At 51.0% G+C, this 25,276-nt stretch overlaps 1 protein-coding gene across 1 annotated transcript; it reads left to right on the forward strand.

The window, feature by feature from the left end:
* Positions 1 to 22,984, forward strand: MX1 (MX dynamin like GTPase 1). Its single transcript, XM_039229496.1, has 15 exons — positions 1 to 51; positions 3,346 to 3,443; positions 4,362 to 4,481; positions 6,818 to 7,010; positions 8,316 to 8,453; positions 10,662 to 10,816; positions 11,433 to 11,571; positions 12,094 to 12,292; positions 13,702 to 13,780; positions 15,250 to 15,372; positions 15,726 to 15,867; positions 16,192 to 16,350; positions 17,407 to 17,483; positions 18,867 to 19,115; positions 22,321 to 22,984. Exons 3-15 carry the CDS (start codon positions 4,383 to 4,385, stop codon positions 22,549 to 22,551), a joined length of 1,983 nt encoding a protein of 660 aa, XP_039085427.1. The 5' UTR covers positions 1 to 51; positions 3,346 to 3,443; positions 4,362 to 4,382; the 3' UTR covers positions 22,552 to 22,984.
* The last annotated feature ends 2,292 nt before the right edge of the window (positions 22,985 to 25,276 follow it).

The raw sequence follows: 25,276 nt of genomic DNA on the forward strand, positions 1-25,276 counted from the left end.
CGGCGGCGGCGGGGGCACTCGCGGCTGCGCGGGGACAGGTCGTGGGGACAGGTGAGTGTCGCAAGCTGGGTCGCAAGCTCTCTGGAGGCACGGGGGATTGCAGAAGCTGGTCATAGTAATGATGGTGGTGATGATGGTGGTGACGGTGATGATGGTGATGATGGTGGTGATGATGGTGGTGACGGCGAAGACGGTGATGATGGAAACATCGGCCGGGCTCAGAGCGCACTTGATTCCACTTGTGACCAACAAGCTGCTAAGGCTCCTGGGTGACTCATCAGAAACATCCCCCCACCCCGCACCCTGCGGACTTTTCTGTTGAGGAGGTGGGCAGGTGGACGGGAGGGGGCCCAGGGGGTCTCCCAGGGGGCCCGTCAAGGGGGGTGCACCGAGAAAGTTTCACATTCAGTGCTGCGCACCCTCCAAGCCCACCCCGAAGGTGGACCATGGCTTGTACCATTTTAGATTTCCTGCTGTCGACCTTAAAAATAAAACAGTGAGTTATTTTATCAGCAGAAGTGGGTTTCTTCGGGAGTGGCAGAGATCTGCAATCCGGGGGTCGTACAAGCTATGGCAGGACCGTAGGTAAATCCAACAAACAAAGGGCAGGAACAGTATTTTCTGGAAGGGGGTTGGGAGGGGTTGTTTTGAACCTGAGTCCATTGGGTAAATGCAGGAGTTCAGGGTGATGGCAGTTTCCCGTCAGCCGAGCGGCAAGGGTGGCAGTTTCCCGGAAAGGAGTGCGCAGCCCTCCCTGTTGGGGGCTGTCATTCACGGTGGTCTCTGGCTGGGGTCTGTCATGGACAATTCTTCCTATGATGAAGGAGAAATGGTACAGGCGCCCCCTTCTGGCCTCCCCACTCCTTTAATAATTGTATTGATGTCCACATTGCTGGGAAGTGAAAGCCAGACAGGTCCCCAGTGGGAGTGGGCACACCAGGAGGGTCTGCACCACCCTGCAGAATTCTGGGAGGTCAGGGTAGAGGGTCCCCGCCAGGGGGTGTTCTGAGTAGCCGAGCTGCCGGGTTGGAAGGAAGTGCAGCTGGGAGGGAGGGACCCGGCATCTGGGGAAGTGCCCCGCCCAATGTACCCCCAGGCCAGGGCATGGATGGCTGCCCTGGGGCCCGCTTCCCCACTGCTAGTGCAGCGGGGTGGGACTGAGCAGGGGACATGCAAATTTCGAGGGATGGAGGGAGGGAAGACCATCCTGGGGGCTGACAGAGGGAGCCAGACTGAGACATGCACTCTCCACCTCTAGTGAGCTGTGCAGGGGGTGGGGGTGGGGGGTTCTTAGAATATTTGGTCAAACTTAAATCAGGTTTTTGTCAGAAGCAGGGTCAAGCGATGCTCACCCCCATCAGTCAGTCCCCAACGGCTCCTCGAATGTCTAACTGTGTCATTTTTCCGCTTCGGAACAGAGCTGCTGGCCAGGAACCCCCGTCATGTGGACCAGCTCCCCCTATTTCCTTCTTGACTTCCCTCTCCCCACCTCCCGGCACCGGGCTTGGGGTGGTTTGGTGAAGAGCATGAGGTCTAAAGGGCAAAATGTTCTCCCCTTCCATCATAAAGCATTTACATGTCAGTGGGGTTTTGGAAGGCAAAACATTCCCGGGAGAAAAAGCAAATGTAAGTTCTATGAGGATTATTATTTTATTTAGTTTTTAAATGTTTTATTTTTGAGAGAGACAGAGTGTGAGCGGGGGTGGTGAAGAGAGAGAGGGAGACAGAATCCAAAGCAGCTCCAGGCTCTGAGCTGTCAGCACAGAGCCTGATGCGGGGCTCGAACTCAAGAACTGCAAGATCATGACCTGAGCTGAAGTTGGAAGCTCAACCGACTGAGCCCCCCAGGTGCCCCTACGAGGATTATTTTATTTTTATTTTTATTTTTTTTTAAATATTTTTTATTTATTTCTAGGAGAGAGAGAGAGACAGCATGAGCAGGGGAGGGTCAGAGAGAGAGGGAGTCACAGACTGAAACAGGCTCCAGGCTCTGAGCTGGCAGTCAGCACAGAGCCCGACGCGGGACTCGAACCCACGAACCGCGAGATCATGACCTAAGCGAAAGTCGGACGCTTAACCAACTAAGCCACCCAGGCGCCCCTACGAGGATTATTTTAAAAGCTGGACTGAAAGTTGTTGGGCAAGTGGCAGACCCCCTGAACCAGGCGTTCAGCAGGAAGTACTAGGTAGGGGATTCTTATTAGAGGTCAGGAGACCTCTATGAAGCCTGGGTTGAGGAGGCTTTTTCACAAGGATAGCGACCCACTGGAAGGCCCTTGGATGACACTCCCACCCTCTGCTGCGGAGACTCTGCAGGGGCGCTGCTCACGGGTCTGGGTGTGGGAAGCCACAGGCACAATTGGTGACAGTATTCAGTTCCGTTTGACAGCGCGGTGCCCAGTGTAACAGATAAGTGAGAAGCAAGCTTTAATTACTGAGATCACCCTGCCCCTGGAATCCAAACCGATCTTCAAAGATCATCTGTGAAAGGTACAAATATTTAAGGTGTACAGATAAGATTTTGTGTTCAAGGAATGTCATTATATGAAGCAAACATGACCCATGGTCATGGGGGTGCTGGCCCTGGGGACCAGTGATGCCACCTGATTGGGCGCACTAAGGTCATCTTCAAAGTGGGGCCCCGGGCTGGGACTCCCTGAGCGCACGAAGCATTTCCAAAGGCATGGGTGGTCCAGGGGAGGTTAGGAAATACATTTTCCAGATTTTCATACTCTGCCTAATTGATTGCCTTTCCATCTTACTTTTCTCCCACTTTCTCGTAAAAGGAATACATTTCTCCGTTCTGTTTTGTTTCAATTTTCAATTTTTTTAAACATTGATTTATTTTTGAGAAACAGAGCACAAGTGGGGGAGGGGCAGAGAGAGGGAGAGACATAAAATCCGAAGCTGTCAGCATAAAATCTGTGCTGTCAGCACAGAGCCTGATGTGGGGCACGAACCCACAGACTGTGAGATCATGAGCTGAACTGAAGGTGGATGCTTAACCGACTGAGCCACCCAGGCGCCCCCTCCTTTTTGTTTTTTTTAACCTGTCCCTTTCAACTGCCCCAATATTAAAGGAAGATTGCATAGCTCTTAGGAGAAGGTCTTGTAAAAGAAAAAAAAAAATTGATTCAGGCAGTAAAGTGACAGTAAGGATTTGTGCCTTATCCGTCTCTCTTAGTAGTAAAATATCCAAGATTTATCCAAAGTATTAAAATATTCAAGATTCAAGAACCGTTAACTTGATTCAACGTGAAGCCCCCTGTGCATCTTTCTCAATAATGGGACCTTACCTTGATGAGTAGTCACATATATTCATCCAGGTTTTGGTCTAATTTGTAGGTTTTGCGTCATTTCAAGGAGGCGTGGGAAAAGAGCCTTGTGTTTCTGTCCGACTAGTCAACCTCACGTCGTCAGGGGAAAAGGAAGGTGTATTGGAAGTAAGTAGCTGCTTTACATTTCTCATAACACTTGTTTCAAGTTATAGAAAAATTCCCGCTTACTTTTACTCAGGGTTATTAGATGTGTAACATTTAATATTTAGAGGCAAGGGTCCCAGAAATTCTTAAAAATGAATTTCAAACATATATGTATGGATTTGGGGGGGGATACTGTCAAGTTTGGTGACGTGGACGATTAGCGTCTTTCAAAATAAAATGATATCGTATCTTTATGAGAAGACGAATGTTAGCCGAACCTATCGTGGTGATCATTTCACAAAATATGTACCTCAGACCATCATGCTGTGTGCCTCAAACTTACACAGTGATGGATGTCAGTCCATCAAATCCATCAAACTGGATAAAACAGAATAAAGTGAAGGACATTAAGATACACTCATATGCAGGAAAATGGAATAAAAATATGAAGTCAGGAGCAAAAAGAACAGAGTGAAAGAATTTAAAGTTCAGGGATTTTTTTTTTTCAATTATAAGCTTCGGTCTCAAGGTTCCATTATATTTAGATTCCTGCAGCAGCAGTGGGAGTGGCTCTGTAATAAGTTTACTTTCACATGTGAATTTTAAAAATTCACAGAAATTTCATTCTTTGCCACTCTTTCAATTGATGGTCAAAAAATGTTTGCCATTCAACCTAAAATTGTAACAGGAAATGCCGAGTTTCAAAGACTCTTTTGCGGTCTGGGAGCCCATTCCTGAAGGTGGCTGAGCTGTGAGGCAACATTTGCCTCCATCCATCATTCGGCTCCTTGTTGCTCCGTTTCCAGTCCCTAAAGAGTTAAGGAGCCCACACTGTGTCTCCGGGTATCTAGTGGTGGGTGTGGTTCTGTGACTGAACAAACCTCTAACCTCGAACCTTGCTTCTGAATCAATCTTGTTAATCTTGTGCTTGGTTTTCAGCTGAACTGATAAAAGTCGAAGATGGTTAATACTAAAGAGAAGATCACCGAATCAGATCCTGTATTCGATCATCTGCTACTAAATGGACTTGCTGATAAGGCAGAGAAAAATCAGAAAACCGTAAGTGGCCGCCTGAAAATATCTGCATTTGAGGGCCGTCCATGTAGACGGCAATGCTCTTGACCCGAGATGCCTGCTTCCTGATCTCTCAGGCTGAGGTTGCTGTGTGATCCCCTCCTCATTCAGCTGGGGCCCAGCTGGCCACCAAGTATAGTGTAGATGCTTCGCCACAGCTGATACTGGATGGTTGGGGTGCCGTTTCAGCCTGCGAAGCCGGGCGATTGGCCCCTGTAGGAACCCGTCCCGCTCTGAGCTCAACAACCACTGCGCTATCCTGTGCCCACCACACAGTTCCATTCCTGCACGGGGAAGCCATCTGGTGCCTTTGTTCCCCCAGAATCAAGAATGTTTTTGATGGGAACCCAGGTTGGCCTCTGAAATCAGTCTGATCTGATTTTTATCCCCATGGGGACACTTCAGGTCTATGATCTTGTTTATAAGATGTCTGTTCACCCCTGGTGAACATGTGGCAAAGTCGAGACATTTTGATTGTCACAACTCAGGGTGAATGACAAATGGAGGTCGGGGATTCTGCTAAATCTCCTGCATAGGACAGCCCCCAACAACAGAAGCTGACCTGGCACAAATATAAATAGCTTCTCACCATGAGATAAAGGAACTATCTAGTAACACTTATGTATATCATAAAGCATATTCTCATATTCTCTTCTTAATCAGGTGGTTTGTTTTCTTATTGTCAATAAAGTCTTTGGCAGTTCTTTATGTATGCAGGGTACAACTCCTTTGTCAAACATATGTTTTGTGAGTATTTTCTCCCAGATTGTGGCTTGTTTTCATTCTCTTTGTCTTTTTTAGAGACCGGATGTTTTCAATTTTGATGAAGTGATTTTATGAACTGTGCTTTGGGGGTCCTATCTAAGAAAACATTGCTTAACTCACAGTCGTAAAGACTTTTCTCCTGTTTTCTTCTAGACGTTCTGTAGTTTTAGGTTTTGCATTTAGGGCTATGATCCATTGTGAGTTATTTTTTAATGTAGATAATATGAAATATAGATACAAGGTTGTTTTGGGGGGGTATATCCCAGCACCATTTGTCAAAAAGCTTATTCTTCCACTGCACTTCCCATGCAGTTTTGTCAAAATCAGTTGTCCATACATAATGTCAGTTTATTTCTGGAACATATATTCTGTTCCTTTGATCTCTTTCTCAATTTTATCCAAATATCACATTGTTTTGCTCACTGCAGCTTTTTAATAAACACTGAAACCAGTAATGTTAGCCCTCCAACTTTGTTCTTTTTCAAAGTCAGTTTGACTATTCTAAAAAAATGTTTAGACCATTTATATTTATTGTGATTGTTAATTAAGTTGGAGAAGATCATTTTGCTATTTACTTTCTATTTTCTCTGTCTGTACTTTATTTCCCCTTTCCTCTGTTTCTACTTCTTTTGAATTAATCAACTATATTTTTTATGATTTCATTTTATTTCCTTTGTTGATTTACTAAGTATATCTATTTTAGGGTTTATATTTTGCATATTTAACTTAACAAATGTAACCTTAAGTGATAGTAAATAACTTAATGTTTAAGAACCTTACAATTGTATGCTTTCATTTATCTCCTCCTAGCCTTCATGCTGATTTTGTCATGAATCTTAACTTGACTTATATCATAAGCCCCACAATGTATTGTTATTATTTTTGTTCAGTCATATGTCTTTTAAGGATATGTTGTTATTTTTTTTAATGTAGTAGTTACCATTTCAGGTGTAGATTCCTTTGCGTGGATTCAGATTTTCATTCAGTATCATTTTCCTTCTGGCAGAGGGCTTCTTTAACATTTCTTATAGTGCCAATGCTGGTGCTGAATTCATTCACTTTTTATGTTTGAAAAAAATCTTCATTTGCCTTCATTTTTCAAAAAGATATTTCGGCTGGGTATAGAATTCTAGGTTAATGGATTCCTACCTCCCCCAGTATTTTAAAAAGGCTACTCCACTATCTTTATTTTTATTGTTTCTGTGGAGAAATCTGCAGTGATTTCATCTTTGCCTCTCAATGTGTAACATGTTCTCTGGCTGCTTGAAACATTTTCCCTCCGTTGCGGATTTTGAGCAATGTGACTATAACATGCCTTGATGTAGTTTATGTATCTTATGTTTGGGGTCCATTGAGCTTCTTGGGTCTTTGAGTTCATCGTTTTCAAGTCTGGGACATTTTTATCTCTCGTTTCTTTAAATATTTCTTCGTGTTCCTTTCCCACTCTCTTTTGGGATCCCCTCTAACCTATTGTGATAGGCTGATTGAAGTTGTCTCTCTCTGATGGAACATGGCCTGCAGGCCATGACAGGATTCTTTGATGCTGCTTTCTTCAGGGGCCTGAGAAGAGCCTGGGTAGCCAGTATGAGGAGAAAGTGCGCCCCTGCATCGACCTCATCGACTCCCTGCGGGCCCTGGGCGTGGAGCAGGACCTGGCCCTGCCCGCCATCGCGGTGATCGGGGACCAGAGCTCGGGCAAGAGCTCCGTGCTGGAGGCTCTGTCAGGGGTCGCCCTTCCCAGGGGCACTGGTAAGGACTCGCTCTCTGTTTTAGTGAGTTCAGGCAGCCATAACAAAATGCCACCCGCTGGGTGGCTAAACCCACAGAAATTTATTTCTCACAGCTCTGGGGGCTGGAAGTGCAAGATCAGGTGCTGGGATGGTTGGTCTCTCCCGCGGCCTCTCGCCGTGTGCAGATGACCATCTCGTTGTGTCCTCGGGTGGCCTTTCCTCTGTGTGCACACGTGCCTGGTGTCTCTTCCTTTTTTCGCATGGATGCCAGTCACTTGGGGCCCCACTCTTCTGACCTCATTTAACCTTGATTACCCCTTTGAGGAATGGCCCCAGTGGTCACACCGGGAGCTGGGGCTCTAACATATGAATGGGGGGGAGTGACATGACTCAGCCCACAGTACCCTCTTGTTGCACATTTTTGTGTGGATCGTGTATAACGTGCCCATTATGGCAAGACTGAGTACATCTACTTGTGCCCCCAGCTCAGAACCATGTGCACGAGGGTGTCTTTCCTGAGCCCCTTCTCAAGAGGTGACCTTCCACATGGGTGGCAAAGATTGGTGCTCTGATTGGTGGTGCTGTTTGAGCACCAAGGCCAAGGGATCGGTGAAGCTCCAAGAGAGGAGGGCAGACCTGAGATGGGCCTTGAAATACAGGTCAGACGTAGAAGAGGGTGGGACCTGGAAGTTTACGGCCGGGGGACTGTGGTAAGCGGGCCTGGTGAGAGCAGGATGTGTTCCTGATGGTATGGATGTCTCCTGGGGGGTTAGGGGAGAGCATTCGCCTGTGTTTGGCAGTTTCCTACTCTAGTGTGCCGCCCGAGCTGATGGCAAAACATTGAGGTGAAGCCAGAAGCCTAATGTGGTGGCTTTTGAGCATTAGTGAGCAAAAAATGACCTGTAAGGCATACCAAAATGCATATTCCTTTTTTAGAGTTTATTTATTTATTTTGAGAGAGAGAAAGAGAGAGAGAGAGACAGCATGAGCAGGGGAGGGCAGAGGGAGAGAGAGGATCCCAAGCAGACTCCACACTGTCATCGGGGAGCCTGATACGGGGCTCGATGCCACCAACCGTGAGACCATGACCTGAGCTGAAGTCAAGAGTCAGATGCTCAACCAACTGAGCCCCCTACGTGCCCCTCAAAATATATATTTCTAAGGCCACCCCAGACATGTGCATCTGAGTATTGGAGATGGGGACCAGAATGTTTTAGCGGTCTGCCCAGATGATTATAGACAAGTTTGCGCAGCACTGACCTAAGGCCACCGTCTAGGACCCTTTAAGAGCAGCACACGGGACTGATGTGGATGTGGTCCCCAGGTATTGTTACAAGATGTCCTCTGGTGCTGAAGCTGAAGAAGCTCGTGAATGAGGATGAATGGAGAGGCAAAGTCAGCTACCAGGACCGTGAGGTGGAGATTTCAGACCCCGCCGAGGTGGAGGAGGAAATCAATAAAGGTAAGTGCCCCACATTTGTTCGTCATCGCCTATTTGGACATCTGGCCACCTGTGTGAAGGGGGAAGGGGGTCTATCTGTCACTGTGCCCACTCTTCCCTTTCTGGGCCTGTCCTGCTCGCCTGGGGACCCTCCCTCCTGCCCTCATCTGCATCAGGCCCCAGCTCCAGTGTATTTTCTCTTCTTTGACCCTCATGAAGACCAGCGCTTTGGACAGAATCTGACCTCAGCAAGTAACTGTTTAGTATGTAAATAAGAATCTGAGAGTAATGTGAATTTTAAAATTCAAACGAGGAGTATCTGTCCCTTATTCAAAGCTTTCCCACTCCACAGATCTGATGGAATAAGAAGGGGGCGTGGGGCCAGGGAACCCCTTTCCCCATTAACCTCGTAAAAAGGCATCCTGGGCCATCTCCGAACCGTCCCCGGAAGCATCTCATGGGCCTTTTCCTTTAAGAACGAGATGCATGTGTTTGCATCATCCCAGCTCAGGCTGACCTACGAGGAGTCTCAGGGAATGCAGACCACAGAGACGGAGAGCACTCTGTCCACAGGAAGCGTCATCCAGAAGGAGAAATAAGACTTGAAGGACACGAGGGCAAGTCGCAGCAGGGTCTGCTGCTGCTGAGAGTGAGCGAGACGGATAAATAACCATTTCCGCATCGACCTTCACTTCTTCCTCGCGTGTCACAACCTAGCGTCAGTCATTTGGGGAAGATGCAAAAGTGGCAAAGAATGAGCTTGGCTTTTAAAGAAAGGAGAAGCACTAAGTTGCATTTGCAGACTGGTTTACAGAAGTTGAAGGATGTTTTACGGTCAGAACGTTACAGTGTGATTGTTGGGCTTCGATGGGCTCCTGGGGCAGAACACTCACAACTGCCGTGTGAACCCATCGCCCTTCCTGTGTAACAGCGCAATCTCAAAGCCTAATGGCTTGGAACTGTTGACCCTCGTGATTCGCTCTGGCTGGCTCGGTTCGGGCCAGCAGTCGAGGATGGCCTCGGTCACATGCCCAGGCTCTGGGCTGCAATGATCAGGTCTTCTCCCCACGTGGTGGCCGTCCTCCTCCAGGAGGCCAGGCTGGGCTCTTTGCACGGTGGTGGATGGGTTCCTTACAGGAAGGAAAGAGGAGTCCCCGGCGCAAGTTCTCCATTTCTACTGGGTCCATTCTGTCATGTGCCGTCAGCCACAGGCAAGCCCGATGTCGAGGGACAGACTCTGGTTGGGAGAAGGTCGCCCTGTAGAGGAGCGTGAGTGGAGTGAGGGAAGGGAATTCCAGGCCATTTGTGTGAGCGGGCAGCTAACAGGGTGGTGTAAGCAATGTGCCCATTTTAGTTCTCTCTCACAAAGAGCTGGTTTGGAAAGTCCTGTGCTGGGAACTGGGTTCCTATATTGTTACTCTGTCGTGTGTGTGGCCTCCGCGCCCAAGGCTGCATGATTTAGTCAGAAAGCCCTTGTCCCAGCCAGCTGGGCACTGGCCAAGGGCTTCCCCTGCCTTTTCATCACATTGTCCTGAAGTTGCAAATGTGACATGTACCCCACGGGCCAGACTTAATCGCATGACCACATTGTTTGGTAAATCGACATTGCGGAGCTCACAGTTGGCCATTGTTATTATTTCCATTCTGAGTCCTTGGCTGGTATAAAACAAGTCTAAAAGGCATTCTGGATGTAGACAGGAATAACGTGGTATTAGTTAACAGTTTGATGCAGTAAATTCAGATCTTGAGATTTGCATCATTACAGAGGAAGGAGCAAAATGAAGTCCCTTAATGGGATGTCAGTACCAGGGCTTGTTTTGCTCAAAATTAGCACATTCCACTCCATAATTTCCCAAATCCTGTTTCAGATGTTCCCACGTGTTCTTATTTGCTTTCATTTTCCTTTGTTGTTTATTTCCTAATGACATCGGGGGAAGATGTAGGTGCAAAGCCAGGAAGAGCTCAGGCCGGCCAGGCTCTGGCCTGGTGCAGGTGGCCATAATCTTTAGAGGATGTTTCCACTTGGTCTCAAACAGTCCTGGCCACTGGCAAGGAAATCCCTGAATTAGCCCCTTTGAGCTTCCTTCTAGCTCCAGAAAAGTGAACCTGCTCGATATGCCTTATCCAAGCACGGACGGTAGAAGAAAGTACTTTCAGAGGATTTGCTGTAGACGGCAGATGCTTCCACTGTATGCTCTGTTGAGTTTTTCTCGTTTCCTCCCTCCCTAGCCCAGAATGCCATTGCTGGGGAAGGACTGGGGATCAGTCATGAGCTGATCAACCTGGAGGTCAGCTCCCCTCACGTCCCGGATCTGACCCTGATAGACCTCCCTGGCATCACCAGGGTGGCTGTGGGCAATCAGCCGGCCGACATTGGACGCCAGGTAAAGCCTCGGTCTGGGGGCAGGGCCTTGCCCTGGACAGCAGCGAGTCCTGGGCTGAGTTGGGAGAGTGGGTGTCAGGAGGGGTGAGGGGGATTGGGAGAGCGTGGCAGACTCTGTGGCCTCCGCCAAGTCAGATGGAGACGTTCTGGGGAGATGAGGCAAGCAGGCAGAACTGGAAATCCATTTCACACATGTCTGGGTTTTATATGGTGGCCCATTTTTGGTTCTAGTTGCATTTTGTGGCATATCTAAGGCGGAATGTACAGGAAGGGGTTTTACGTGGGGAGAGAAAGCATCAGAAACGGATATAATGACGTTTCCATATTGGCGCATGTTACCCAAGAAATTAAGGATCTAGGGCACCGTCATGCACTTCTTGGCGTCCTGTTTTCCCTGTGGGTCTCCACTGGGGACTCTTAGGAGATAATGAGCTAAGATCCGGTGGTTTTCCCCAGACCCTAGCGCTCCGTTTCTGCCACGGGGAACTTGGTTTCTCATAATTCCAGCTTGAGAAGTGCTGTGGGCTCATTTCTTTTGGGGAGGTACCCTGGGACTCTGAGGTTTTCCCAAAGCAAGGGCAAGGTCAGGACCCGCCCCCGCTCTCATCTTCTCACAGACCAAGCAACTCATCAGGAAGTACATCGTTAAGCAGGAGACCATCAACTTGGTGGTGGTCCCTTGCAACGTGGACATTGCCACCACAGAGGCGCTGAGCATGGCTCAGGAGGTGGACCCCGATGGAGACAGGACCATAGGTAAGAGGACGGAAGAATCTAGAAGCCGTAGGAGGGTTTTGCTTGCCAGTGGGCTCAGCAAATGATGCCGTTGGTCTTGGCAGGACCTGTGTTTCTCTAAGTGCGGGCCAAGCCCCATCTGCACCAGAAATGACTGGCCGACGTTGAGAAGGGCAAATCCCTCGGCGCGCCCAGACCTCCTGAGTCGGAATCTATGGGGCAGGGCCTGAGACCCTGAGACGTGCCTTGCGGGGAGGTCAGAGCGCCAGTGCAATAGAGCATGAACTCTTCCTCTGGGTAGAAGGAAAATTAAAGGGCCATTACGCGCTGCTGTCTCTCAGGCATTAGGGCCAAGACCTGGGTGCATCAAGCCTCCCACGGCTTGCCATCTTCGTGGGGCCTGAAGCTACAGTTCTGTCACTGGCTGGGGACTCCGCCTCAAACCGTGGCCTTGGTTGGGGGTGGGGGGTGCTGTCTTGTCCCCCCAAGCAAGGTTGAGGGGAAGCTGAGGGCATTCTCTGATCGAAAGGCTCCGGCTTGCAGGGATCCTGACGAAGCCTGACCTGGTGGACAGAGGCACCGAAGGCAAGGTGATTGACGTTGCACAAAACCTCGTGTGTCACCTGAAGAAGGGCTACACGGTCGTCAAGTGCCGGGGCCAGCAGGACATCCAAGACCAGCTGAGCTTGGCCGAGGCTCTGGAGAGAGAGAGAGTCTTCTTTGAGGACCACCCACATTTCAGGTACCCGGGCCGTGTTTCTGCAAGGGCAAGCCTAAACTTAGGATCTCCTCCTCTCCTGGGGAAAGTGGCGACCATGCAGAAGCAGACGTTGGGAGTGGATGTGGGGGTGTGTCTGTGCATTGCCAGTGCCCATGGGATTTGTCCGGAAGAACGAAAGAGGCATTGACCAAGTACAGCAAAAAAATAAACGATCAGATAAGGAGGGAATTGGCTGCAATCATTTAAATGCTATGCCACGACCAGAATAAAAACATAAATACCTCAGGATGGGAAAAAATCGGAAAGCTCAGAAATGGACCCAGATACGTATATTTGCTATATGATGAATGTGGCCTTTCCAGTCGTGGGCCATATCAGTTTGACGATCAGTCAGTGGCACTGGGGGACATTTAAATTTTTTGTTACTGACATTTTATCACAATTAAAAAAAAATTGACAAATGTGGAGACCAAAGCTTAGCTGTGAGTGTTCTTTCACAAACAGGCATGCGCTTTATTCTAAAAATTTATTTAAAATATAAAGAATCCTTTAATAATCGGCAAACACAGATTTGGATAGAGCAAGGATAGGCCTTCCTTCCTGCAAGCAGCCCTTGGTTTAAGTTCTTCTCTTGGGGATGGGTGAATACCGTAGTTCAGTGTCACCCATACACCTATGTAGGTACATGTCAGGGTATTTTTGTGGGGCCCTATGCCTGCATTACATAGACTTATGTGCATATTATCTACGTGAAGAAGAGTGTGTGTATGTTATGAAAACATATCCATAGGTGACCACGTGTATTTTTATAAAGACAATTCTATAGTCAGATGTCATGAGACATATTTTTAAAAAAAGTTTTTTTAATATTTATTTTTGAGAGAGAGAGACAGAGCATGAGCGGGGAAGGGCAGAGAGGGGGGAGACACAGAATCTGGAACAGGCTCCAGGCTCTGGGCTGTCAGCACAGAGCCCCACAGGATGCTTGAACCCACAAACCAGGAGATCACTACCTGAGCTGAAGTCAGATGCTTAATCGACTGAGCCCCCCAGGCGCCCCAGATGTCATGTGACATATTTGATGTCTCAGCTGGAAGAGATGAGCTATACCATTCCTTAAAGTAAGCTTTTTATTTTAATTCCGGCTAGGTGACATACAGTTGTATTAGCTTGAGACGTACAATACCATGATTCGGCAATTCTCTACAACTCCATGCCATTCTGAAGTATCTGAAATAATGAAAATTCTGCCCTCGTTCCACTCAGGGCAGTTCCGCACATCAGTTGAGCACCAGTGGCAGGGCGCTCCCTCCGCCGGGGGTGGGGAGGGTAACTGGATTTGCCTTCACTGTCCCTGCAGCAGAAAGCGCACTTGCATTTTCTGGCCATGCCAGGGTGGTCATATGTCATGTTCTCTTTTCTGTCTGCAGGGTTCTTCTGGAGGAGGGAAGGGCCACCGTCCCCTGCCTGGCGGACAAACTGACCACCGAACTCATCACGCACATCTGTGTAAGCACGCACAGAGCCGTCCGTTTTCTGACTCCATCCACAAGCCCAGAGCTAACCCGCGTGGGCTCGCTAACCATCCGCACGCGTGCACCGATCTGTGGGGATCTCATTGGGGTGCAGGCTGGGGGGCGGCGGGTCCGGAGCCCATCTTGGGATTCTCCGTTTCCAGCTCATGCTCCTGGATGGCGTGTAGCCACTGGGCCTGGATGACTGTAGCCACTGGGCCTAAAATCTTACGAGCCCCGCCCCAACTTTTCCCTTTCTCGCTGCCGGCCGCTACCGTGATGTCTCCGCGATGCTCACCATCAGAGATTTCATATTTTAAATCTCTCTGTGGTTCCTTGTCAAGTTTGTCTGGACAGAATCCCTCGCTTTTTCACATTTGCGATCCCTTAGAAAGATTCCGTTGCACGTATTTCTGTTGTATGTTGCGCTCGAGGAGTCTGGTGCCTGGAGTCTGGGTGTGCCAGCCGTCACCCACCGTGACCTGCATTAGGGTTTTGACTCTGGGCCTGTCTTTTCCGGAACTTGATCTGTGGGGATTCATGAAAGCCCAGGCTCAAAATCAGCTTCTCTGGGGAGGGGCAGCCTCCGGCCTGAATCATCTTAGATTCTCAGCCTGAGGTTTGGGGGCCCCCCTCAGGGAGTCTGAATTTGAGCAGCAGACCTGTCTGGGGGCTGGCTTGTGGTTACAGGTTTTCGGCAGAGATTTTATGTCCCTCCACTCAGCACCGAGTTCAGTCCCCAGGAATGGGGAGAGAGGGCACGGTTGTTCCTAGCTCTTTCGAGTCCCACCGTATAGTAAGAAGATGCTCGCTCATTAGATTCCCTGCATCCAGCAAGCCCACCGGGATTTAGCCTTTGCCCCAGCACCAAGTGAGGCTCTGAAACGTCAGCTCAATTTTTCTTTCCTATAAATGCCCCATGAGGCCAAATTTGGCTCTATTCCTGCTCTCCCCATCCGCCCCTGGGCGCTCAGGTCACCTGGCCGTGCCCCTGAGTACCTTCCAGCCCGTGGATGCAGTCTAAGGGATGCTTTTGAGGTGCCGGCCAGCATTTTTCCGTGTGTGGTGGAAGAGGGCGCTAGCACACGCCGTCAACTGCGCCACGGAGACGGAAGTCCCTGAAAACTTGTAATCTGTTAACGGCATGAAAGTTGTTGCATCTTAAACTGTCCCAACGGCAGCTTCTTCAGAACCCACGAGACAAGTGGCCTTTTCTAACGTCCCCACAAGTCACAGAAGGGACTGTCCCTGGCGTTGCTTGGACAGGATGCAAGAGCCATGCGGAGTGGCCGCCTCGGGGCATCCCTGAGGCTGTGCCCCGCCCCCCGGGAGTGGGAAGTGGGGAGGCCTGGGTGGAGGCCGTACCCGCTAACGTGCCCCCCTCTCCATCTTCGCTCTAGAGGAAGCCAGGGGGTCAGGTGTGCCGCGCAGGCATTATTTTCTGTTATTTTCTGTTTTCCTCAGAAATCTCTGCCCCTGTTAGAGAATCAAATAAAGGAGAATCATGAGAAAATAACAGAGGAATTACAAAAGTACGGCTCAGATGTACCGGAAGACGAACACGAAAAAATGCTTTTTCTCATAGATGTGAGTACTGGCCGTGGCATCGAGTCGGAGATTCACACGTCAGTGTCCGGAAAGGGACTGTGTGCCTCGCGCACTTTTCTCTTATTCCCCGGAAGCCAACCCAGGCTCACGGTGCCCACTTCACACCAAACCGGGGCCGGGGGGGGCGGTGGGGAGGGACGGATGGCCATGTTTGCTGCGTGGATCGCTTATCACGCGTGCTCGCCCGAGACCCCGAGGGCAGCTAGGGGGTGGGAGGGTCTGTTACCCCGTCAGGTGGTGAGGGGCGACTTGCCCACCCTCGGCCTACGCACGGCCCCCAGACCACCTCACCCCCCCACCTCCTCTTATACTGGTGTTTTCCTCCTTGACAGAAAATCAATGCATTTAATCACGACATCAGCTCTTTAATACAAGGGGAGGAGTCTGTGGGGGAGGATGAGAGTCGGCTGTTCACCAAAATCAGGAACGAGTTCCACAAATGGAGTACCGTGATCGAAAAGAAGTTCCAGAGAGGTGAGCGCCAGGCTCTGCCGTGGGCCTGGCGAGGGGGGTCGAGTCGAGGCCGGGGAGGCAGGCGGTGGAGGCGAGGATGGCCAGGAGGGGGAGGGGCTGTGTGATGTGGAGGCCACCTTTGCTGCGCCCCAAATCACTGAACTCTGGCCGGCGACTCCGGGGGGCCCTAGAGCGAGCATGCAGGGGAATCTGTCTGCTTGGGATTCTGTCTCTTCCCTCTCTCTCTCTCTCTGTTTTCGCTCTCTCTCCAAATAAATTGGAAAAAGGAGAAGACAAGCCCACGAGGTTATTTCTGTAAAATAATTCCGAACCGTTCGTTTCCAGGTTACAAAACTATTTATAAACAAATGGAGAAGTTTGAAAATCGGTATCGTGGCAGAGAGCTGCCAGGATTTGTAAATTACAAGACGTTTGAGATTATTATAAAACAGCAAATCAAAGAGCTTGAAGAGCCAGCCGTCGATATGTTACACACGGTAACTGGTGAGTTCTTGGTTTTGCTTTTAGACGTTTTATTTCTAGGGCCGGGAAAGGCTTGAACCAAAACCAGTGCTAAATCCCAGAGACGACTCCTGGGGTGTTTCCAGTATCCAAGGACCCAATGAATCCTCTGATTCTCCAGGACACCAGCTGGGTGTTCAGCATTTGGACTCAGCTCTGCCACTAACTGGGTTAGCACTGATGGGAAAGGCTCAGCCCTTAGGGATGGCCCTTCACGTCAGACTGTGCTAATGACAGACGGTCTCTCAGGACTCCCCACAACCTCCTCCTGACGAGATTCTATACTTTGCGAGAACAGCTCCCAGAGCTCAGGGGCACTTTGCTTACCTCTGCTGGTTTATTTTAAAGGAGGTACTTCCCTTTGCCAGGTTATGATAAAGGACGTGAATGAACGTATGGAGAGTGAGGATTGGGTGGGTCGCTACTGCTTCTGTCTCACGGAGTTGGGGGTGGGGGGCGCGGCACACGACATCATTAGTTCCTGACTCAGTCTACGCAGAGGTGGCGAGGTGAAGGTGGGGCGGAAGGCTCCAGGCTTCTAATCCAGGCTTGATCGTTCTGGGGACCAGCCCTCACCCTGAAGCTGTCCGGCGCCCACCAGGGGTCCTCTCCTTAGAACCAGAGATGCTGCCGTCACCCGGGAGGTTCTAAGGGATTTAGGAACTTGGTGTCAGGAGCCGGGAGGACACACCAAATACACCTTTCTCATTGTCCACACCTCCGGCCGGCTCCACAGCTGTGTATTTTCAGTTTCAAAATACTCCATTTATTTGAATCTTTTTTTTAAATGTTTATTTATTTTGAGGGAGAGAGAGAGAGACAGACAGAGGGTGAGTGAGGGAGGGTCAGAGAGAGAGGGAGACACAGAATCCGAAACAGGCTCCAGGCTCTGAGCTGTCAGCACAGAGCCCAGTGCGGGGCTCAAACCCACGAACACTGAGATCATGACTTGAGCCGAAGTCGTACGCTCAACCGACTGAGCCCCCAGGCGCCCCATCAATCTATGATTTTGAATGAATCTTGCTTTTCTTTCTTCAGATATGGTCCAGCTTGCCTTTGCAGATATTTCGAAAGAAAATTTTACTGAATTTTTCAACCTCTACAGAACAACAAAGGTAAAACTGACCACGTGCGATTAAAAAAAAAAAAAAAGTCAGCCTGATGCCAGAAGGTAGATTTCTTGTGTGAAAACCATCTCAGCTTGATTGTGCATGTAGAGAAGCAGATAGTGAGGCTCATTGGTGAACTTTAGTGATGACGTCGAGTGAGAAGCAGTAAGCAGAGGGAGGGAGGGTGACAGACTCTAGAAATAAAACATTTAAAATCACAAAAGAGAGCCAGGGTTAGTGTTGAATTGCCTCATCTGAAGCAAATGGCCCGAGCCCTGAAACTCACTGAGGATAAGCCAATATACAAGTGGCGTCTTCCAAGAGTGAAGAGTCAGGAGGAAGTAAGACCCCCCCAACTTCAGCAGCTGAGAGACACAGTGAGGGGCTCCGTGCGCTTGGTCAGCTCAGGCCGCCATAACACAGAGCGCGGCCGGGTGGCTTACATGACAGCCCCTTATTTCCCACCTTCCAGAGGCTAGAAATCCCAGATCAAGATGCTGGCGGACCTGGCTTCTGCCGAGGGCCCAATGCCTGGCTTGTGTGGTCGCTGCCTTCTCTTCAGATCCTCACAAGACAGAGAGAGAGAGGCAGAAGGAGGGGGAAAGCACTCTAGTGTCTCTTCTTACAAGGGGTCTGACACCATCCCTCTCATGGCCTGGACCCCCCAGGCCCCCACCCCAGCACCACTGCTTTGGGGATTAAGCTTTCAACTTTTGAATTTGAGGAGACACACACATTGGGTCCCTGGCACCCAGCACCGCTGGGAAGACTGGCTTGGCCTTTCACAGACCAGAGGGGCCTTCAGCTGCCTGGACCTCGGGCTCTGCACCCACAAAATACCTCTAAGAATGTCTCGCGTGGAAGGTGTTCATGAATGCGGAAGAAAATGTTTGGGATGCATCCCACTCGCTGGCTCCCATCGGGCTCTGGGAAGTGCAGGCATTTTCTGTGTGAGAGATCTATTCCCTGGCCTTCTGGAAGCCAGTTTCTCTAAATTGTAAGAATGTGAACCCTGCGGAATTGAACAGATATCCAATTGGCCCCATCTTTACCCCCACGATCTTGGTAATGGGCATATATACTCCTGATGAGACGAGAAAGTCCACAAAAGAGGAAGAACCTGAGACATCGGGCCCCCAAGCAGAGCCCGTGCGGGAGCCCAGGCTCAGGGCAGGGGGGTGGGGGTCTGGGCAGGCTGACCGCTCCACCCCCACCCCCTGCCAAGGAGGGAGCCCCGTCCTAGATAAGGCAGCGTGGGGTGTGGGAGGAAGATGTGGTCTTCATTCCAGTAGGGGCCGGCTGGCTGCAGGCTTCAGGGAGGGACCTCCCCTTCCTCAGCCCGGCGATCCATTCCTGAGCGAACTTCGTTACACTTCTCTTTTGCCGTAGTCCAAAATCGAAGACATTAAGTTTGAACTCGAAAAGGAAGCGGAGAAGTCGATCCGGCTTCACTTCCAAATGGAGCAGATTGTGTACTGTCAGGACCAGATCTACCAGAGTGCGCTGCAGAGGGTCAGACAGAAGGATGCGGGAGACGAGAAGAACAGCAAAAATACGCACAGCAGGTCCCCTGAAGAAGCTTCTCCGCTGAACATCTCCTTGTCCGAAATCTTTGAGCATCTGCTGGCTTACCGCCAGGTAAGTCTGCAGGTGCCTCAGAAAGGCGGCTTTCGTTCCTTTTTCTTGTCAGTGACTCTCTCTCTAAAGTCTCCGGGTGTCTGGGGGTGACCACCAGCCAGCTCCGTGTGCCTGGCCTCTGTGAGCCTCTGTGGAAGCCTCGAGCCCCGGATAGATGAGCAGAGGCTATGACTCAGAGAGCCACTCATGTCTGCTTTTGACGGGCTGTGTGGCCCTGGCCAAGTTATTTGACCTCTCTGAGCCTCAGCTTTGTGTTCTCTGGAGAGCAGTATCTCCTCACCGGCTTCTTGTGAATACTCAGGGGAACCACTGTGGGTGCAGCCCTCGCCTCAGGGTTGGGACGCAGCGACGAGCTGCCCCCAGAGGCACATGCTTTCATGGCTACTGTACGTTTCCCAGCACGTGACAAGCGGTCTGATTCATGCTGGGGAAGCTTCCAGGTCAAAATCTGTACAGATAAAGCCAATAGGCAGCTCCTGGTTTATCAGGTGCCTCCATCAGGTCACTGTTTGGATGCTTTAAGGCAGTGGTTTTTTTTTTTCTTTTTCTTTTTTAAATTTAAATCCAAGTTAACATGTCGTGTAATAATGATCGCAGGAATAGAATTTCATGATTCACCACTTACATAGAGCACCCAGGGCTCATCCCAACAAGTGCCCTCCTTAGCGCCCCTCACCCATTTAGCCCAACCCCCGACCACCTTCCCTCCAGCAACCCTCAGTTTGTTCTCTGTATTTAAGAGTCTCTTAGGGTTTATCTCCCTCTCTGTTTTCATATTCTTTTTGCTTCCCTTCCCTTATGTTCATCTGTTTTGTATTTTAAATTTCTCATATGAGTGGAATTATATATTTGTCTTTCTCTGACTAATTTCACTTAACATAATACTCTCTAGTTCCATCCACGTAGCTGCAAATGGCAAGATTTCATTCTTTTTGATCGCTGAGTAGTACTCCATTGTACGTTTGTACCACATCTTCTTTATCCATTCATCCGTCGATGCACATTTGGGCGCTCTCCATACTTAGGCTGTTGTCGATAGCGCTGCTATAAGCATCGGGGTGCGTGTGAGCCTTTGAAACAGCCCACCTGTGTCCCTTCGATAAATACCTAGTAGCGCAGTTGCTGGGTCGAACGGTAGTTCTGTTTTTAGCTTTTTGCGGACCCTCCACACTGTTTTCCGGAGCGGCCGTCCCAGCTTGCGTTCCCACCCGCATCCTCGCCAACGCCTGTTGTAAGGCAGCGCTTCTAGAACTCGGCCCCGCACACAGGTCTCCTGGGATCCGGTGGCAGGGCAGACGTGGATTGCAGGTGTGAGGTGGGGCCACGATCTTGCATTTCTAACGGGCTCCGAGGACGTGCCCGCACCACCGGACAGAGACCCTCCTTGGGAGAGCAAGCCTCTAAACCGGGGCCCGGGAGAAACTGGGTGCTGTTTCTTTTGGTTCACTTTTTAGATGTCAGCATCAACGTGATTACGTCATCTTGTTTTACAGTAGCAGATTTTTACACAAGGTTTAAGTGCCTAGTGCAGCCAGAACTGCCCCGTCATGCTCCCCACTGCTCTTCTGTTTTTTCTTTTCTACATTGTGGTAAAATACGTATCACATTAAAGGTACCACCTTAACCATCCCTAAGTGCACAGCTCAGTGGCATGAAGCACATTCACATGGTGGCTCAGCCGTCCCCGCCCTTCATCTCCCAAACACACTCAGCCACCCTGAAACACAGCCTCCCCAGCCCTGTCCCCGGCCCTGGCGCCCCCCTGCCTTCTATCTTCTGAACCTGTGGACTTTCTGATTCCCAGGAGCTCACGTAGGGAAGCTGACTTCACTTAGCATAATGTCCTCTAGATTCACCTTGGCCGAGACCTGTGTTGGGCTGCCCTTCCCTCTAAAAGCAGCGTGATGCTTCGTGGTACAGAGAGACCACATTCCGTTCATACGCTCCTCTTTGTGCGTCTGGGGTATTTGCACCGTTTGGCCACTCTCTGACACTGCCGTGGACACGGTTATGCCTCTGCCTGTGCCCCCCTTCTTTGTCGTGCAGAATTTTCCACCTTGTCTTACTTTGGTTTCCCTGTGAGTTTAGAATCAGCCTGTCCCAGCGGTAATGCAAAAAGAGCTGTGGGCATTCTTGCTGCGATTCTATGCATCTGTCAGTCTGCACAGGGAGCGTTAACGCCTTTATGACCTGACATTTTCCTTTTTGTAAAAAATGTTTATTTATTTTGAGAGAGAGAGAGAGAAAGAGAGAGGGAATTCCAAGCAGGCTCTGTGCTGTCAGTGCGGAGTCCGATGCAGGGCTCAATCTCATAAACCATGAGATCATGACCTGAGCTGAAATCAAGAGTTGGATGCTTAACTGACTGAGCCACTCAGGTGCCCCTATTTTTCTTTCATTTTTAATTTTTTTAACGTTTATTCTTTTTAAAAAAGTTTTTAATGTTTATTTTGAGAGAAAGAGGGATAGAGTGTGAGCAGGGGAGGGGCAGAGAGAGAGGGAGACACAGAATCTGAAACAGGCTCCGGGCTCTGAGCTGTCAGCACAGAGCCCGATGGGGGGCTCGAACTCACAAACCGTGAGATCATGACCTGAGTTGAAGTTGGACGCTCAACCGACAGAGGCACCCAGGCGCCCCCAGACACTTGCATCTTTTTTACACGTTTTATCTTTCAGCTTGTTTGATCTTTTCAGCCATCTCACGAGGCCAGGTGCTAATGTTATCCCGATTTTATGGACAGGGACCAGCCTGTCTCAGGAAGGAGCTCTTGAGGAGCAGGCAGGGCCCGGGGAGGGCGAAGAGAGGCTTGGAACTAACCCCGGCCTCGCACACACCGCAGAGGGCTCCCTCCGCTCTGTGGCTTTCGATGGCCTCGCCTCTTTCCTGCGAAATATTTAGCATGGATTAAAAAAAAAAAAAAGGCCGTAAAATCTTTCCTGCAAAGTTGTAAATAATTTGAAAGTGGAGTTTGTGTACTCCGTCTGTCCATTTGCCTTTTTAAAGGCCATTTAACCCTCTCCGATCAGAAGGTACCCGAGTGTCCCTGTGGGGAGGTGGGGTCAGGCTGCCCGGCGGCTTCCTCGCTGCCTCTGGCCCGGAGGTCACTGCTGGGCTCGGGACCCAGGCGGGGACGTGCACCCGCCAGCCCTGCCCCCGCCCCAGCCCCGCGTGCTCCTCAACTCTGCGCACTGTCCTTCCCGCCAGGAGGCCACCAACCGCATCTCCAGCCACATCCCGCTGATCATCCAGTACTTCATCCTGCAAACGTACGGCCAGAGCCTGCAGAAGGGCATGCTGCAGCTGCTGCAGGACAAGGAGGCGTACGGCTGGCTCCTCAAGGAGCGCAGCGACACCAGCGACAAGCGCAAGTTCCTGAAGGAGCGGCTCTCGCGGCTGGCCCAGGCTCGGCGCCGCCTGGCCAAGTTCCCCGGTTAAGCCCGCGGCCGCCTGTCCCGCCCGCCTCTCCTGGGCGCGTCTGCGGGGAGCGGGACCCGCCCTGTCCCCTCCAACCCATTTCACAGATGCTCGAGGGATTAGTCGCCAGTCTTTCTAGTCGCCATCTGTGCTAGTCCCTCAAGGGCAGGGACCGAGTGCGGAGACTTCGGTCGGGATTAAGGAGAATGAGACTTAAGCCGGATGGACGCCTCCGCCTCCCTGGGTAGGAGAAACGATTTTCCACCTCGGGACTGTTCCTCCGGAGCCCTCTCCGCCTCCCCCCGGAGATCAGTGCATGTGAAACACCGTAGGCTTAGCTCCCGCTTAGTGCAGCTTCCATCATGCACCTGCCGTCTCTGGCGCGCTGGCGCCCCGCGTGGGTGTGCTGAGACGCTGTATTTCCCTGATTTGTAATAAACTCGTTTCTACCGGACATGGCTCTGAGCCCGTATTTTTTGGGACCGTCTAGGAATCTGCATACAAGAGGGGACGTCGGGAGAATGACGGGCATTCAGCGGGGTCCCTCCCAGCACTTGCCGGGGTCAGTTTCACTGGTGCCGAGCGGAGACGCTATAGCCATACGCGCAGGCGTTTGTAAGCAAAGGCAGGTGCGTGGTACGGGCCCCCCTACCCCAGTACGAGCCATGTGCCCCTTTAGCAGATTAGATGCAGGCTGGCTTCTCACCGGGGTGCTGGGTGCCCCCGGAGCAATCCCCGGCTGGGGCCGGCACCCCCGCAGGCCTGGCCTGGGTGACTTCTCCAGCACCAGGCGGCCCCGCCTCCCACAGGAAGATTCTGCCGGGACTGGGGACGGCCACAGGTGTCCGAGTTGCAAAGGGGTCTTCTTTGCTGTGGTTCCAGTCTTCCTGGAGGCTGAAGGAGAGGGCAGAGGAAGAAGGCTGAGTCTGTGCTCCAAGGAATGGGACTTGCCCGGGGAGCCCACCTGCTGGGGGCTGACAAGGTGCTTGCAATCACTTTCACTCGGCCCCAAGCAGCAGGTGTCCAGGGCTCCCCCAGGCTTGTCCTGAGCCACCACCCATAAGGGGGAGGGCAGGGTCCCTTCTCCCGTGTGTTCAGGCCTCGGGGAGAGAGCGCCCTGGGGTCTGCTTTGGGTGACTTGTTCGCTCAGGGGCAGCCAGGCTCTCACAAGGGGTTCAAGTGCCCCCCCCGCGCCCATCCACCATCCCTGCCCCCACCCATGAGGGACACCGCCAGGGTCAGAGCCCACGTCTCCAGGTTCCGCTGCCCACCCGATACCACCAGCAGGAAGGCCCATCTCTTTGTGAAGAATATGCTAGAATATCCATGATGCCCACTCGTGAAGACCTTGTGTTCAGTAAGTCTGGGCCCCGCTGAGCCCACAGGTTGGAACTGGGTCTGGGGCCCAGCAAGGGGAGGGGGGCACAGAGAACGGCACAGAGAGAACAGAGGAGAGCTTCGGTTTTCCAGAACGCAGGGTCTGACAGGCCGTAGGCGCTTCATAAATGCTGCGAGAGGGGGTGGGGCATGGGACACACTGGCCATTTGTTCACATGACTTTCTGGATCCGTGAGTGTCTTCTAAGATGCTTCAGAGCATCTGCTTGTTTGATTTTAAGTTTACTTATTTTGAGAGAGAAAGGGAGAGAGCGAGCACCCGCGTGTGGGCTCCTAAGCGGGGGAGGGATAGAGAGAGGAGAGAGGATCCCCAGCAGGCTCCCCGCTGTCGGCACAGAGCCCAGCGCAGGGCCCCAAACTCCAGAGCTGTGAGGTCGTTGTGGGATGTGGGAGGCCCCAGTCCTGGCCTCACGGAGTCGAAGAATGACCTCACGGACAACAGAGAGTGAGCAGAGCGACAGAGTTTATTGAGAGAAAGTATAAAGCTCTCAAGGGTCCCGACTGGGGAGCCACCGAGGATTTCTGTCCCTGACTTTTTACGGGGACCTCATCAGAAAGTCTGTGAGGCTCCAGCGGGCCTGGAATACCTTTATCCTTTGTTTTTCTTCCTTCTCCAACCCCCCGCTGCTGCCTGAGCCTCCCCGTTGTCTCTCCCTGCCTAATGTTGACGCTTCCCCACTCAAGATCACGACCCAGGCCGAAATCAAGAGTCAGACGCTTAACCAACCGAACTACCCTTCTCGGGGAAAGGCAGACAAAACCGTCCGGCACCCAGAGGATTCCCCCAAATGTCAGTTTTTGTTTCAGAGGAAAGGAATCCAGGGAGCAAACCTTCCACCAGGTAGCAGTGAACACGGCACATGGCACCCTTCCCATCAGACTTCTTTTTCTCCCGGGAAGAAAGGTCCAGGCGGTTCGCAGGGTTTCGGTGGGTTTTAAGTTCGGTCTCTGTAGTCAGAGCAAGCGTCTAACAAACAGCATTTATTGGGTTGGTTCGTAAAAAATGGAGCAGCTGGTACATTAGTGAATTTTTAAAAGTCACTTTATTCTAGCACTTTTCTTAAAACACTGCGTTTACTGGGAGAAGGGACTCTGGTGTGTTTCTCACCCCGCATCTCTTCCCTGGGTCCAGTGCGGCAAAGGACGGGGCCATGGGGTTTGACTCCAGCCAGGGGTGTGTGGGGCTCTTTACAAAGCCAGGCTCAACGGGGGGCCTTGATCAGAAGGGGAAGAGGCCCTGAAATCGGAGTTGAAGAACAGAGAGGAAGAGCTGGGACCAGACCCAGAGCTTGGGTTCAAGGCAGGACTGTCCCCCATTAACAACTCAGCCAGATGCAAATCGAGGTGGG

The sequence above is a fragment of the Hyaena hyaena genome, unplaced genomic scaffold (genome assembly GCF_003009895.1).
Source record: "Hyaena hyaena isolate Hyena2069 unplaced genomic scaffold, ASM300989v1 scaffold_2, whole genome shotgun sequence".
In the NCBI taxonomy this organism is placed as follows: Eukaryota; Metazoa; Chordata; class Mammalia; order Carnivora; family Hyaenidae; genus Hyaena; species Hyaena hyaena.

Excerpts from the sequence above, each read along its gene's own strand:
- MX1 (XM_039229496.1), top strand. The coding sequence starts at position 4,383 with ATGGTTAATACTAAAGAGAAGATCACCGAATCAGATCCTGTATTCGAT. Across the intron at positions 12,293-13,701 it reads GAGGACCACCCACATTTCAG|GGTTCTTCTGGAGGAGGGAA; the intron begins GTACCCGGGCCG and ends TTCTGTCTGCAG. Across the intron at positions 15,868-16,191 it reads CGAAAAGAAGTTCCAGAGAG|GTTACAAAACTATTTATAAA; the intron begins GTGAGCGCCAGG and ends GTTCGTTTCCAG.